Source organism: Carica papaya, chromosome 6, assembly GCF_054855325.1.
Source record: "Carica papaya isolate Zhongbai chromosome 6, ASM5485532v1, whole genome shotgun sequence".
Lineage (NCBI taxonomy): Eukaryota > Viridiplantae > Streptophyta > Magnoliopsida > Brassicales > Caricaceae > Carica > Carica papaya.
In genome coordinates, this window is record NC_142314.1 from 4,252,433 (window position 1) to 4,269,407 (window position 16,975).

A 16,975-nucleotide genomic window follows, 5' to 3' on the forward strand; every position below is an offset into this window, starting at 1 on the left:
AATATGCAAGTGATTTATGTTCCTTTGCACTTAATATTTTTCATATTCATATATATATTTGAGGAATTAATTATTGTTTTTTAAGATGATTAATAATAATTATATTGAAAATATATTTGACTTATTTTATTTTTAAAAAAATTTTAAACCATAAACTTTATTAGGTATTTGACAATGTATAGTTTGATGATTTTTTTTTTTGTAAAAAAATTATTAATACTGTTTAATGATATTAACTTATAAATTATATAAACTTATTTATATATTTGTTAACGATAAAACTCTAATAATTCTATTTAAAATACAAAAAAAAATAACTACTAAATAAAAAGAAGACTATAACATATTATGTAGAAAAAAAATTTTTATTTTATTATAAAAATTTGTTTTTTTATTAAAAATATATATTTTTTTTAATTCCAAAATATGATTTTTACTGTAAAAGCCTATGAAAATCCTGCTGTGGAAGCATTGAGCAATCAATTATAAGTTTAGCCGATTTTGCTGCTTGTATCTATGGAGATTGTTCAGATGCAATAGAATCAGCAAGTCCCTGCCTGCAAGAAATATGGCTCGAAGCTTATCTCGTTCGCGGTCGCCTTCTTATAGGAGGAGGTACTCTCCATCTCCAGTCGCTCACCGCCGTAGCAGGCGAAGCAGAAGAGACAGAAGCCGCTCACCCTCCAGGTCATATTTGTCATCCCTGCCGCATTTTTCTCGTTCCTCTCTGTATAGACATCTATATGTATATATTGACATATATTGTTTTTTATTGATGGGAAGGAATTCTGTTGATGTCTGATTGTTAATCAACGTAGTAATAGAAGAAATTAAAATGAAGAAAACGAAGTAGAACAAAACAATATGTCATTCTCTCGTGCTTTTTAATTCCTGTTCACATACAAAACGAGGGAAGTGAAGGGAGAAGAAAGGGGAACGCTCAGCACCTTTTATTTGTTTAAAAAAAAAATAGTGAACTTTTTTCTTGCGACTCCATTTTTTTTTCTTTTTTTTTCAGAGGAAGGGAAAGAAAAATCTTAGAACTAACTTTTTTTTTTTGAACTGCTTAAAACTTTTTTTTCCTCCTCTTTTTTTTTTTGTTTTATTTTCTGATTTTCATTCATGGACCTTTTGGAATTTGAACTGCGCTGTTATGTTTTCGTGTTCTAAATTTAACAGAGATTTCATGCTTTGAGTTTAAGAAATGATTGAGAAATCCCCTGCCTTAAATAGGAAGAATGGACTTGGTATAACTTTTTAAGAGTAGATTTCTTGTTTTTTTCTTTTTTCCATTTGAGAGGATGTCTCATTCTCCTTTCATGTAATCTTTTCTCTTGGTCTCAATAAATTCTTCTTTTACTCCAAAAAAATTAAATTTTCTTTACCTTTTGGGAAGCAGTGTAAAAGAGATTCTATTTTTCATCAGTCAACTTGAGAAAAAGGGGGAAAAGCAGTAGTACAATGGGTTCTCTTTTGGGCTTAGCAAACACCTTCATGCCCCAGATTCTGGTGTCGGTGGATTAGAAATCTTAGGATACAGAAATGATGTTGGTTCTGATGAAGGGGTTAGTGGTGGGTTGAGTCTACCGGATTGTAGGGTTTACAGTATAACAGATGATAGGGAGAAGAAGCATCGCATGTTAGTGATTGCTCTTTCTACTTTTGGGTAGTCTGCAAAGAGAACTATTAGATTTTGAAGGGTCCTCTTTCCATATAATTATTTTATAGATCTTTCACTTGAAAATGTTGTCAATTATCTCATCACAGCAGAATAATTTATACGATCTTTCAGGATATCTCAGTTGCCTATTTGAGTTAATGACAGTCAAAAGAAGGGGAAGAATAAAGAAAAAGAACCAAAATGTCATATAGAATCACATCTATCATATTGTTTCATTGTGTCAACACATGATTGTAGTGAGAGCATTTTACTATTGGTCAGTCAATTGTGTATTAGCCTTCTTTCCAACGATGTAACTAATTTTTTTGATGTTCGAGCTGCTCTAATTTAACTTGTTATTTTTTTATGCAGGCGAAGAAGTCGCTCTAGTACTCCCCGCCGTCATAGGAGTCGATCGCCATCTTGTAGATATCGCAAAAGCAGGTCTCCAACGCCTAGGCGACGCAGAAGACAGAGAAGTAGGAGTTCCTCATTGTCTCCTTTACCGAAATCTCGCAGTTCTAGCCTTGCATCAGCAGAACGCAAAAATGCCATTGAGAAACTAAAGAAAGAGGAGGAAAAGAAACGGTAAGACGCAGAGTCCCTTTTTTTTTTTTTGAATAAAAGAAGATTCGAATTAAAAAGTACCAAGGGGGTACCGCCCAATATACAAAAGGATGTTACATGTCAATTAGTATATTAACAACTGCTCCAATATCCTCCAAGGATAGTAAATTGTGACCGAAGAGTAAGGAGTCAAAATAGTGTAACCATCTATTTCTAATATTTAGAAGAGTATTTTCAATGTCCTTTACAGTACGGTTGTTCCTCTGTTTCCACAAAATCCAGAAAATAGAGAGGGGGATAAGGCAAGCAGCTTTGTTGTAAGAAAGTAGACCTTCCTAAGCCAAAAATTCTTTATGAATAGAGTCCGCCATTACCCATTTAATACCCATCAAGCTGTAGATCATATTCCGTAAATCTGTTGAGAAGGGGCACTATAACAGAAAATGGTTGCAGCTTTCAGCGTTGCATTTGCAAAGGAAACACCTGTTGACCAAAGTTCTTCCTCTTTTCATCAAATTATCCGAAGTCAGAATTTTCTCCTCAGCCACTTCCCATAAAAAGAAAGCAATCTTGGGGGGGAGCCATTGTTTTCCATATAGCTTTAAACGGAAATGATAATTGCTGATCGGAGTTGTTCAGGTCCCAAAAACCAGCAATTTTATTATAAAAAGAGTTGATGGAAGACTTGCCATTTTTACTCAATTTCCAGATGAGGGTGTCTGGAGTGTCTCTCAAATGAACACAAGCCATCATAGAGAGGAAATTCTCAAATTCCTCCAGCTCCCAATCGTTTAAGTTCCTGTTAACCGCAACACAGCAGTGACCCGAACGGTAGAGCCTCTTTATTAATTTGAACATAGGTCATTTTCACTAAATTAGACATATGATTGTTTTTTTTTTTTCAAGCTTTAGGTGTTCTTTCTTCTTTTCTAGAGAGAGAAAATCCTCTCTACCTCAGGCTTTGTGCCATCTTCTTCTCTGGTTTTGGGAGTTTGTACTTGTACCTTTTCCACCTCTAGGAAAGTTCTTGGTGATAGAATGGAAGACATTTGGCTAGTATTAGAAAGGGAAGTCAATGATGGGTGATCAACAAATTTAAGGGTGTTAATAAGGGCTTTAAGTTTAAGTCCAATCTACAGGTTTAGTTTTTAGTGAAAGGGCTCTGGAGACCGACTTTGTTAAGTCAGCTTCTTCCTCAGCTGAAGGCAGTTCCAGCATGTTCGATCAGGGAGACTACTGTTTTTGTTCACCTGATGAAGATGCTGTTGAAGAGATAGCTTCTGCTCCTCCTGTTCGCCATGTTCCTTGGGCTTAGTTTGATTCTCTACCTTCCGGGACCGGGAATGGGGTTTGGATTAATCTGGCATATTGGAGGATTGGAGAATCTTAGGAATTGTGAATGAGGCTAGGAAATGTGATGTTTCAGAGAAAGGAGTATCTACTTGAGTTACAGATAGTATAAGGAGGTTGCAGAAATTGTTTGAAATGAGTTTGGAGGGCTGTGAACAGCAAGTTCTACATCTCTTCGACGTGTAAAGGAAAAAGAGTACCATCCTCTTTGAAATGTCATCAAATGATTGACTCCCTTCGTTTAAAGATTGTCGCCTTTTTCTTCATTGAGATTACCCATGATCTAAGAAAATAGCCCATTTCAAATGCATCTTATCATCCTTACTCCATTCAAGACTACATGAAGAAGTAGAGATGAAGATCCTTTTTCATAGAAGGTGGAGATGAAGATCCTCAAGTTGGAACAATACACCCAAGAAGCATAGCAAGAAGAAAATAATCTAGTCTAAATCCTCCAGGTCGTCCTACTGAGGAGAAAGAAAAGACTGTTGTTTAAATTGGAAAAACACATCAAACAAACATATGGAGATAGCACTTTCAAGGTCTACAAGTTTGAAGCAAGCTATCAGTGTTGATCTTATTAAAAGGGCTCTTATGTTATAGAGGATTTAAACTGTGAAAAGGACAAAAGCTACATTCTTATTACTTGAATTCTAGCTGGTGGACTTTCAACATCCACTAAATTTTCTTACAAAGCATCCGCTTCAATCAAATTGAGCTGACTTTGTTTCTAAAGAGTAAAAGGTATAGTATTAAGGAACATCAAAGAGATGCAACTAATATACAAAAACCTTACAAGTCTATCAACATATTAATGTAAAGAGGATAACCCTTAATAAAAAAACCTATATCTGGAACCAAATCTCCTTGATCCTATCAAAAGACTGCTCTATACCCTTAAAAGCTCTTATGTTTTTTTTTTCTTCCATATAACATAAGGTAGTTAAAGAGATAAGACCTAAATTTCATTGTAGCTTTTATTTCCGTGGATGTCTTTCCAAGCCCATATCTCCTCTTTGACTGAACTTGCCACAACCCAAATTCACCCCCCATAAAACCACAAGTTGAACAACAGAGCTGGTAGGAAAAAGAATACCAAAAGAGGAGATAGTTCATGGACTTTGCAGCTCTCTTACATGACTAGCATCTATCACATTGACCTTCCCCCTCTCGACTAGATTGTTTATAGTAAAGATTCAATTTTTTTCCTGCTTCCCCTGCAGAAAAGACTACCTATAAATGCTTTGACCTTCCAGATCAATATCCAATTGGAATTCTTCATTTGTCCTTCCACTTGTGGCAAAATGGAAGTAATAAGATTTTTTAGAGAATGTCCCTTTTGGGATAAGGTTCTAAACCATTTCATCCAAGGCTCCAGAAAGTCTTCCCTATTGAGATAGACACTGAATTAAGTTGCATATTCATTCACCTCCCAATCATTGAGATTTCGTATTCAGTCCATCGCCCATACTCCATTACCCTCTAATTTTGAGAAGGATTCTACAACTAGTGCCTCTTTCTTATGACCGAAGAAAAGATCGTGGGAAAACATTGCTCTAGTTTACCACCCTCCATTCATCCAACCAAAACCTCACCTTTTTACTCAAACCAACCTTCCACGCTATAACTTATTGAAACTCCTATTTCTCATACTAATTTTTTTCATAACCCAATGCCATATGGGTTTCTTAAATTTCTGAGATACCACTCAGATCTGTTAATGCCAAACTTAGCTATGATTACTCTTCACCACATTGTCCCCTCCCCTTATGAATTTCCAGAGCCACTTTTCTTACAAGGCTTTGTTGAATCCAAGTAATGACCTAGTACTATAACTGACAGTTTCTAATATATAACTAACAGTTTCTAAGTCCCTAAATTTAGAAGTACTCTTGGTGATCTAGCGACATGGTACTTGGTTGTATAATCTAGTATTTTTTGCCTTGTAATTAACTCTGTATTTTGTCTTTCAAAAAATCCAGTGTCTTTGGACACACATTTTTCTTTCTCTTCGCTCTTTTAGGAAAACATGAAGGAATGCAAAAAATTTATGGTACTTAAGGAATTGGTGCATATCAATAACGCTAATAAATGTGTGCATATGTGCTGCCTGTGCAGGTTTTTATAGGTATCAACTTACATTTTTTATTAAGGTCTTTTTCCTTGTCAAAACTATGATTATGCTGAACATGCAACAGGTTAGTTTACATACTTCTCTATGGTTTTCTTATGGAAGCTACTAGATCTTGCAACTTGTTATTTTTGACGAACAATTGGTGACTCCTTTAACTAATGTTCACCTTGAAACTTTGTTTGTCATGGGACAGAAAACTTACTAGAGAGGTATGGGTTCAAAGCATAAGCATGTGTTTGTTAAGTTGATGGAATGGAGTAGCACTGTTACTGTGGATAAATCAGTTTTAACTTGTTTACCATTGCATTGTAAGTAATTGAGTTAATTTTCCATTCTTGACCTTTGGCATGTGTTTTAACAGACGTCAACATGAGGCCGAACTGAAACTACTAGAGGAAGAGACTGCAAGAAGACTAGAGGAAGCGATTCAGAAAAATATTGAGGAGAGGATGAATTCTGAGGAAGTTAAAGTAGAGATTGAGAGGCGAATAAAAGAAGGCCGGCAGAAATTGTTTGACGATGTTATGGCGCGGATTGAAAAGGAAAAGGAAGCTGCCTTCACTGAGGCAAGGCTGAAAGAAGTAAGTACCTTGAACTGAAGCCATTTATTCCAAGTGGTGCTTCCGTATTTCTGTTTGTTGCAAACTTCTGGAAAATTGGTAGCTATTATTTTCCATCAAAGATGTATTCATGAAGGGAGGAAAAGGTAGTTAAAAAAGGGCAATAGAGAAAATACAAGAACAAAAAGCAAAAAAGCAGAAGGATAGGCCAAACTCAACACAAAATAGCAATCTGGTGCCTGAAAAGACAGATCTATTGAAGTTTTGGATCTTCTCCCTATTAACCTTAGTACTGATGTCTGTAAGATTATCGACAAAATGCTTTAGTTGAGTTTGGGAGAAGTGTTGAATGATTATTTCTATTTATCAAAGTGCTTTTTTTATCAAAGGTAGGGAAATTCTTGATGCTTCATACAATTACTAATGAAATAGTAGAGGATATTAAGATGTCTAAAGGCCAAGGGCTTTTTTGAACATTTGATATTGAGAAGGTGTATGACAGGCTCAACTGGAGTTTGTTGGAAAGGTATTTGTATAGTGAGTAGGATAAATAATATATCAGTAATATACCCATCTTATATAATTAATAGTGTTTTCTTTTTTTTTTTGGTATAAGAAGAGGTAAAAGTCAAAAGAAAATTAAGAAATCATCATGGGCTAAAAGACACTCATGATATCGTCAGTGAGAAGTTGTTGGAGATCATTCGGTATTTGAACATGAGAATGGAGGCTCATCGGTAGAGAGAAGCTAGCATTCGTCAACCAATCAGTGCATTTATTCCCTTCGCGATAAACACATTGGATCCAAACTTACCAATCCTGCAGTAGTAAGTGTTTGATCTTATGAACGAGAGCGACATGCGCATTAGTACCACAATCCTCCTTAGGGAATAACTGCATCGTCAGAGCACTATCCATTTCCAAAATGATATTACAGAACCCGATATTCCAATCGAGTTGAAGACCATCGAAGGCACCCCAAAGCTCGGCCTGAAGAACAAAGCATCTACCAGTTTTTCTGCTGAAGCTTCTCAGACAAGCACCATAAGTCTGCCATAGCAAGCGAGATTGATTGCAGCACGATAAGCACCATCAGTATTTACCTTCAACCAACCCCTGGGTGGTTTCTGCCAAGTTACAAGTTCTTCCGACCTATGCACCATACTTGAAAGAAAACAAATATTCATATTATTAGTTATAAAAATATAATCAATCATGAGGGACACATTCTTAACAAACTCATCAATACTGCTCTCACTCTCTTGAAAAACAAATTTATTTCTATAGTTCCACAAGCTCCAACAAGTAAGGCCAAATATCACTCTCCACTCCTGAAATGTCTTGCACTAAAATCAATTATTTTTTATGTTCAGCACGAACCACTTATCTACAGTACCACTGAAGAAAGTTGATTGGGCTTCAGCAGATATGATTTTCAACCATAACAGTTTGGCCACAATGCAATTACGGAGAACATGATCCACATCCTCAATAAGGTCGCCACACGTACTGCATTCCGCAGTAGATGACATGTAACGTCAGTATCTCTCTCAATTTGTCAAAAGCTTCCCCTTAGCTGCCAACTAGAAGAACGTACGTACCCGTTGAGCACTTGACTAACGCCAAATGTCTCTCCAATTTCCATCCTTCGGGTGCCAATGATCGCTCTCCAGGAGGGCGTAAGCCGAGCTAATCGAGAAGCAACCCAGAGCTTGTCATACACCAAAAGCAGGAGTCCAAAATATTGTCATCTTTAGGAGTCAGTACCGCTGCCATCTCAAGCAGCGTATCCATCGGTAACACCTGATGCAGAACCTCCCAATCTCATTGGTCGGACGACACCACGTAGTACCTGACAAATATATGGAGATCCTGCTCATCAATAGGCACGAAAGCCAAAAGTTTAAGTGGTCCCAGGTCCCCTAACCAGCAGTCTACTCAAAACTTAATATTTCTCCCCGAACCAATAGACTATTTGATGTCAATTCGAAGGTCTGTCCAGAGATGGTTAAGGTTGCGCCAAAGATGGGAGATCGATTTCGTCGGCTTATAATTCAGAGATAAGTCAGACCGTCTGTACTTATGGGTGAGACTTGGACCCATAGGAGATTGGGCTTCGCAACCATAGCAAAGCCCAATTTCATCAAGAAAGATTGGTTTTGCTTATGGATAGATCGAAGGCCGCTTCCTCCAGCGTCGTAAGGCATGCATATGTCATCCCAACTGACAAGACTGATTTTTCGATTGTCATTCTGCTGGCCCCAAAGAAACTTACTAACCACCGCTTCAATCTGATCACATAAGGATTTAGGCAACGTCGTGGTCTGTATAGCATAATCAAGGATAGTCATGAGGACGGACTTGACCAAAGTTAAATGCCCTGCAAAGGAAAGGAGGTTAGCATTCTAGGCAGATAACTTTTGGTGAATCTTCTCAAGAATGTAATGGTAAGTATCTTTATTGATTCTATCATGTAACAGTGGAATGCCCAAATACTTACTAAAATTAGTAGAGATTTGAAAACCAAACACTTTGCTAATACGACTAGCCTCACCCGTGTTGACATTGCGAGAAAAGAAAGTATTTAGTCGCATTCACTTTGTGGCTTGAGCTCGCACATAATTTCTCTAAAACCTTCTTTATAACCTGAGTCTTGTCATCAGCGGCTTTCCCAAGAATTGCCAAATCATGCGCAAAAAAAGGATGTGAGAGGGCAGGGCCCTTCTTACCAAGGCGGATCGACTTTCACATACCATTTCTTACCAAGGTGTTGATGCAATGGGATAGCCGTTCCATACATAACACAAATATGTAGGGTGAAAGCGAGTCCCCTTGTCAAATGCCTCTAGTAAGTCAGAACACTTGGGTGAGAATACCATTCCACAACAATTGCATGGAGTAAGAGAAGATACAATGGATGATGACTCTGATAAGGTTAGGAGGGAGACCAACATCAAGCACAGTGTCCTCCACATATTTCCAACGGATGCGATCATAAGCTTTTTCTAAATCCACCTTAATGGTCATCCACTTGTCTTTCCTCCGCAAATACTGCATAGAGTGGACCACTTCTTGGGCAATAATAATGTTATCCGTGATATTCCTACCGGCTACAAAACTAGTTTGGGTAGGGCCAATCAAAAAATACATTAGGTTCTTGAGTCTATGGGCAATAAGTTTAGTAACGATTTTATATAAAATTAACCGGACAAAATTCTTTAATAATCTTTGGTCTTGTAACTTTAGGTATGAGAGTAATAAGAGTCTTGTTAATCCTAGCAAGTAACTGTTCGCCATGGAAGATACCTTTGACCATTGCGCAAACTGACTCGCCTACAGTCTCTCATTGGTTCTGGAAGAACACCGCGTGAAGGTCATCCACTTCAGGGGCATTCAACGGGTGCATGCTAAATAAACCGTCATGAATTTCATGGTTTGTTATCTTAGAGTCTAATTGAGCAACCATAGTAGCTGTTAACTTTGGGAACAAGCCTCTAATAGGGTAATGTGGTATGGGTCGTTCTTCGGCTGTATAAAGGTGCTCAAAGAAGGTAGAGGTCATTATCCGAAGCTTGCTTTCATCAGTACTCCAATTACCATCCCCATCCCTAAGCATACGAATTTTGTTCTTTTTCTTTCTAAAGATGGTTTGAGCATGAAAGTATTTGGTGTTCCTGTCTCCCAGAGAAATCCAATTACATTGGGATTTTTGCTTTCAGAGCATTTTTTCTTGCAGTAACATCCCCTCTAATTCCTCTTTCAAAAATTTCTCCAGCTCTTGGAGCCTAACAGAGTGACATCTTTCCAGTGCCCGTTGGATCCCATTCAGTCTTGACAGGAGAATGCATTTTCTCTTAGTGATATGACCAAACACATTTCTATTCCCGTCCTGCACAATCTCGTTGAAATTACTAATGTTCTCCTGGATAGGGAGATGGTTTTGCTAATTTCTCCTAACCAAGTTAGGGAAATCGGGATGGGATAGTCACGCAGCTAAAAACCAAAAGGGCTTGGGGTCCTTATTGTGAGTGTGACGGGTGTAAGGGATAATTAGGAGATGCCTATGATCATATTGCACTTTTGGAAGGTGGTGAACGATGTCCTCCGGAAATTGGTTGAACCACCTCTGGTTACAGATAGCTCTATCAAACCGTTGAAAAAGGGTCCCACGTCGTCATGTAAAATTTAGTCCTACATAATCAAGCTGCTGCAAGGAATTGACATTAATGAAATGGTTAAAAAGAGCGCAACCTTTAAATTGTTTAGCCGCCCCCCCTTTTCTTTGGTCGTCCGCACCCAAGATAACACTGAAATCCCCAACAAGGAGCAAAGGGCAATCCATGTGATGCCTGATAATGGTGAGCTCCTCCCAAAAGTCTTTACGTTTATGAAGATTTGGGCTCCCATAGACAATTGAGAGGGAGAAGTTCTCTCGACTATCATTCCTGCTAATCCTGGAATGAATAAACTGGTGGTGATTGTATTCCACATTAACCAGGATAAACTCTTTCCACATCATCCAAATGCCACCCGATAATCCAACTACTTCAACTCTGTGAGAGTAGTCGAATCTCAGATTCTTGATCATTTTATCCGCTTTCTCGTCTGCAGTCCTAGGCTCCAATAACGCAATCAAGGCAGGGTTGTGGATATTAACAAAGGACTTAAAGGCGCGCCGAAGACTAGATTTTACTGCACCCTAACAATGCCACAAAAAATAAGCGATCCATAGGGTAAGGATAAGGGAAAAAAGTTGATGCTCAAAAAGAAAGATTATGCTTGCTCCTTCTGAAGGGCATCAACAGCACTTGAAACGAGACTTACGTCCTTGTTGACAAGCTCTTGGATTTTGCACATAAGGGGGTTGATCGTAGCGGAAGTAGTGGGTGTAGGTGTCTCGCCTTTTTTTTTGGCCTTGACTTATTTTTTAAAAATCTTATTGATTTTTATGCCTTTATTGATACCAAGTCTATCCGGCGGTTTGACTGCCGACCTGAAGCGATCTCTTAAGGAGATTGTTGGTGACACGAAGCTATGGGAGGAGGCCTGATTGAGTTCGTGTTCTTGGTCCCGCCTATCTTTAATTATTATAACTGTATTATTCGAAAATTCTAGCATAGTAGTATCCTGATTTATTACAATCTATTCGTTATAAGTCATTCCTTTGCCACGGGGGCTGATGCGTCCCTTTGTCCCACTAGTTTCTCTGGTCATATTAGTCATAGGCATCACATGTCCAATTGTGGGCTTAGTATTGGCCAGCATGGTAGAATCTATGATTTCAGGGAAGGCATCCATCTTTTTCTGATCACTGCCTTCCACCATTGGCGCTTTTCCTTTGTTTCTTGGGGGTTGTCTCTCATTTGAGATCCCCACTTGTTTAGGGATTTTCACCACTAGCCAATTTAGTCCTTCTAAAGCTTCCTCAATGTCCGCAATCATACTAAATCTTGATCAATTCTTACTATTCTCTCTTGGAATCTTTGAGCCTTTACCTAGCAAGATAGGGCTCTTCCTTTCAACTTTCCTCCCCTTGCGTTGGACTTGCATCCAGAGACCATAATTTTCATCTAGTGCTGCCACATTATCCTGTTCACCATGAGCTGTGCTCCACTCTTGATTGACTCAATCTCCGTCTCAGCATTTTTCTTGCACTGGTCTTTAAGATGTCCATATACTTCGCAGTCGTAGCATATAGTAGGCAATCCCTCACATTCCACTCTCTGTAGGCACCCATCCAACATGAACTTATAAATGAGTAATTTGGTTAGATCAATTCCAATCGCCAATCGGGCAAACTTGCCTTGTTCAATGGATTCAATGTTATAATAAATGCGAAACACCTTCCCTATCACTCTGGAGATAGCTCTGAACACACTCTTATGGTAATAATGGATGGGGAGACCAACAAATCGCACCTAAGCCACCACATTAGTGACATTCGGATTTGCAGTAGAGAAACTAGGGGACCAGGGCTGCACCATGAGGTAATGGCCATATATAACTCACGGGCCATTTGTAAGAACATGTAGGTAGTCCTCTATTGAGTGGAACTTGACCATATAGTAATTATTATCTAAGTTAATCAGGTGTAGTCGATCATTAGGCTTCCACAATCTATGAAGTTTTGCCCAGAGTGCTTTATACTCAATCGGCTTCCCAAGCAGTCGAATAATCATTGTAAGTTTTATATTTTGTGGTAGGAGGTTATGCACCTTATCTGAAAAATTGATTCTCGGTATTCCATTCTCTAAAGGAGGCTTTCACATTCGGTGCTCCCTGCAGCGGAGAAGATTTTCCAAGGTGTGTGGTTTGCGGTTTTTCGCTTTGCCTAAGGTTCACCGCCTCTCTACCCATTCCATATGACTCATCCCCAATCACAGCATCCACCATAGTTTCATCTTCAAAATCCAACTTTTCCGCTCTAGACCGGAGCAAGGTTTGGGGCACCAGTCGGGTCGCACCAGAACAGGGGAAAGTTGTCTCTTATTGTCGGCTTACCTTTAACCTGCGTTGCCTCCATCATCGGCTCTTCCTCCACAACCACCACTTGAATTGCGCTCGACTAGGTCTGGAACGTAGGTCGGGTCACACCAGAACAGGGTTCCACCGTCCTTGTTTTCGAAGCTCCTTCCATCGGCATTGTAGCCAGACCTTGTTCGCCTACCATCGATGCGAGGTGGTCAGCCCCAGATTGGGTCGCATCGTTCCACCTTAGGCGACTCGCTTCCGGGTCAGGCAACGCCTCTTCTGTTTCCATCTCTCCTTCCGCCATCCCTTTCTCCATCCTCTGTTGTTCATCAGGAAACGGAGAGTGATTCTCCTCCAGCCTTATCTTAACCTTCTTTGTGGACCGATTGGCTTCCGGGCAAGGCGGCGCCACCACTTTCTCCGTTAAGGCGATGTCGAGAGAGAGCAGCATTAGGGTTTTTAGTGTTTCCTTTTATTGTTCATAAAAACTTGTATATTAATAATATATTCCGCTCATGTAATTAATAGTGTTTCCTTTTATTGTTCATAAAAATCTGTATATATAGGGTTCTATTATTCAATAAAATTCATACTTCATTTTCCACAGAGTTTCTTCGACAAAGTCACATTAAGACTTCGACAAAGACTAGGAGATGTCTTTCTTTAGTATCTTGGTATCATTGTTAATAGCGAGCCTAAATCTGAAATTCTGAATCCTAGTTTCATGGGCAAATGAAGAGTGAGGCATAGGGATAATCTTTAACCCTTACGTTTCACAAATGTTGTAGATGTTCTTAGTCATATATTATTGCAGGAACATGAAAGAGGTTTGATAAAAGGCTTGTGTTTTGGGAGGAGAACATTGAGAATTCTTGTTAACCATGATATTGTCTTATTCCTCTCAGATAATGACTGATGTGTGAAATATTGCACTCATTTTAGTCCTAGTTTATGAGAGCATTTTGAGGTTACACATCAATATTGCTAATTTGGGGGATGATACCATTTCTAGACTTGTTGAGTTGATTGTACGTGATGTGTTATCTTGGCCTATCACTTATCGGGGAGGAATGTTGAGTTGGGTTTTCTGGGATCCTCTGGTGAGTAGGGTTTCTAGGAGATTTGAATATTAGGAGGGCGATTTGTTTTCTCTAGTTGGTACCATTATCCTTATTATAATTGTTTGTCTAGTATTCTCTTTTTATTTAGGATCCCTTGGCAGGTGGCTAAGAAACTTGAGAGGATCATGAGAAATTTTTTATGGTGAGCAGGTAAGACCTCAAGATATTGTTTGGTTAGATGGGATGCCCGATATTTTTCCAAAGAAGATGGTGGTATGGGTATTGAGAATCTTATATCCATAAACTTGACTTTATTGGCTAAATTGCTTTGTTATTTTCCATTGAAATCTTTTTCTTGGTTGCACAAAGTGATTAAGAATAAGTATAGGACATCTCAGTCTATGATCTCTTGATTCCTGTTACACTCCTGTTATCTGTTTAAAGTCGGTGATGGTTCTTGCATATTTTTTTAGAAGATCTCTAGGTTGGTTATTCCCCTTTGCTATTCTTTTCCCTTACCTATGCAGCATTTCTTCTTTCACTTTTTCAATCATTTGGATGGTCAATGTCTCTTTGAATAGCTTTTTCTTCTAAGATCTTGTGATTGAGAATATGATGCTATGATTTCTTTGTTCCCTGAGCATTTTCTTGTCTCTTCAAAACAAGTTGTAGAATTTGGACCTTACATTTCTCTAACTTGTAGAATTGCAAGTTTGATTCCTTTAATATGTAGAATTGCAAGTCTCTTTTTCTCTCTCCCCCCCCCCCCCCCAACACACAATTCTAGTTGCCATAATGAGACTTCCAGTAGTGCATTTGGTCTCGAAAGTTTCCTCAAATGTTAAAGTTTTTGTTTGGATTGCTGTTGTGAATAGGCTCAACACTAATTGATTTGTTACAAATTTGCAGACCAAATTGTGTCCTTTCCTCGGAGACATATTGTGTTAAGCGATTTAGCTTTTTTTTTTTGGCAATGTGAGGTGGCTTGGAGGCTTTGGTTTTGGGCTTTTTGATATTTTTTATTTCATGTGAGTTGTCCTCCATTCTCTTCAGTGTTTCCTTTCTATGTTCCTTCAACTTTCAAAGAGGCAGACAGAAGAAAGAAGTTAGGGTGCTTCATGCAGGAGCTATCCTCATTGATTTTGGAGTGTTGTGGTTAGAGTGTAATGCTTAAAGGTCTTCAAGAATTTTTACTTTTAGTCGTTCTATGGGGTAAAATAGTTTTCTCTATTTCGCACATGATCTCTTTGGGAATGTCTTTGTTGCCGTTTTGCCAAATGACAGAGCTACACTGTTGGCTTGATGCATCTCTTTTCTTTTCTCATCTTTTTGTTGTTTTACGAGGATTCCTTGATTCTACCTTTTTTTCCTCTTTTTAATAATACTTCATCAAGTATATGAAGAATTCCATATTCTTTAGTAATGATTATATTGCTCTCTTATTTTTTATGTTGAGATGCCATTTCAACAAAACAGGATATGCCATTTCAATGGACTTTTTTTCATTTGGTGGATACAAGATTTATATATATTTTGACAACTTGCAGGAGCAAGCTCGGAGAGAGAGAGAAGAGCTGGATAAGATGCTAGAGGAGAACAGGAGAAGAGTGGAAGAAGCTCAGAGGAGAGAAGCATTGGAGTTTCAGCGGAAAGAAGAGGAGCGGTACCGGGAATTAGAGCTTATTCAAAGGCAGAAGGAAGAAGCTGCACGTAGAAAGAAGCTGGAAGAGGAAGAGGAACGTGAAAACCAGACAATGCTGTCGAATAAAAACAAATCTCGACCTAAGATGCCATATGGTATAGGTCTTTAATGATTACTGTTTTACCAAAGTAGCGAAGTGTTGTTTGTAATATGTAGCATCTGTTAGATCTAATTCTGTTATATTCTGATTCATTTTCTAGATCTTTAACTATTTAAATATGACAAATTTTGCCTTGATAGGTTTCATATGATAAGATGAGAAAATCAAAAATTCACCATTGTCCAGAGTTACTAAAACAACAGTACATAAGAGTCTTCACTGTTTCGGTTGTTAGAACTATCACGCACAATTGGATTTTTCTCCTAGTATCCGCTTTCGAGTGATAATGAAAGCACTTAAGCTCCTACCATTTAGATTTTGATATAAACTTGTTCTTATCATTCTTTGCTTTCTTGTTTTCCTTCCCCATCCTTAATGACTACTAAATTTGCTCAATGTCTACAGTTGTTCAGATATATTCTTTTGTAGTTTTTGTTTTTTATATACTTCGAGGCTTCGATTGCATCGGTTATTGGAATTGTCTCTCTACCATATATGGTCATATTTAACATCTCCATTTAAAAAAAAGGTAGGAGAAAGAGAAAAAGACAGTAAGGGCTTGATCCTTATCATCTATTTTCTTTATATTCCACAAATCAATAATGATTCTGTTGAATTATTAGCTAAATTTTTTAACACACTACATTTCCTCATTCATGAGGAATATAAAATCATTTTCTTGTATATAATTGGTTTATGTGAGATTTTCTTTTTGTTCATGTATCTATTCTCTAACTTCTTCAATCCAACTCATAGAATTTATCTCACCTATCTATAACTTCTCGTAGAACTCTATGTAAATGTTATACGATAAATCTTAAAATAGAAAATACTCCAAAACGAAAAAACATTGCAATGTTGGAGAATTTGCTACGATTATTCATTCCGTTGTCATTTCTTCATTTTCGAAATCGTAACGGTGAAAATAGCAAAAGGGAAAATTGACGTTGGACCTTTTGGAATATTAATCTTCAATCTTAAGTTAATTAAAAACTTAAAGACACAGAAAAGGTGAAACCAAATCAATCATATTTTGACCTACCAATTTGACAGTAACCTAAAACATGATTTATCTAACCTAATTAATTACCCATTTTAACTTTAATATTCAATTTAAAACAATTAATAATTATTAAATGGATTTGTGGGTAAGAACATATAAAGTTGGATTCAAATTCTAATTTTTTTTCTCTAAACAGTTAACCAGTTATTCTCTTAATTAGGTGTTTAATTATAATTAAGGTGATATGTAACATGTGAGTCTTGGTCTAATTCAAGTGGTAAGCTACCACCAACTCATGTGACAAACAAGACCATATATCAAAATATTATTCGAATTTAAATAATATTTTCATTTTTTTATTCAAGTT

General features: G+C 37.7%; 1 protein-coding gene across 1 annotated transcript; it reads left to right on the top strand.

Moving 5' to 3' along the window:
• Positions 1-456: 456 nt before the first annotated feature.
• LOC110816492 (uncharacterized) lies at positions 457-15,780 on the top strand. The gene is made up of 4 exons (XM_022044704.2): positions 457-687; positions 2,033-2,248; positions 6,073-6,292; positions 15,351-15,780. Exons 1-4 carry the CDS (start codon positions 569-571, stop codon positions 15,612-15,614), a joined length of 819 nt encoding a protein of 272 aa, XP_021900396.1. The 5' UTR covers positions 457-568; the 3' UTR covers positions 15,615-15,780.
• The last annotated feature ends 1,195 nt before the right edge of the window (positions 15,781-16,975 follow it).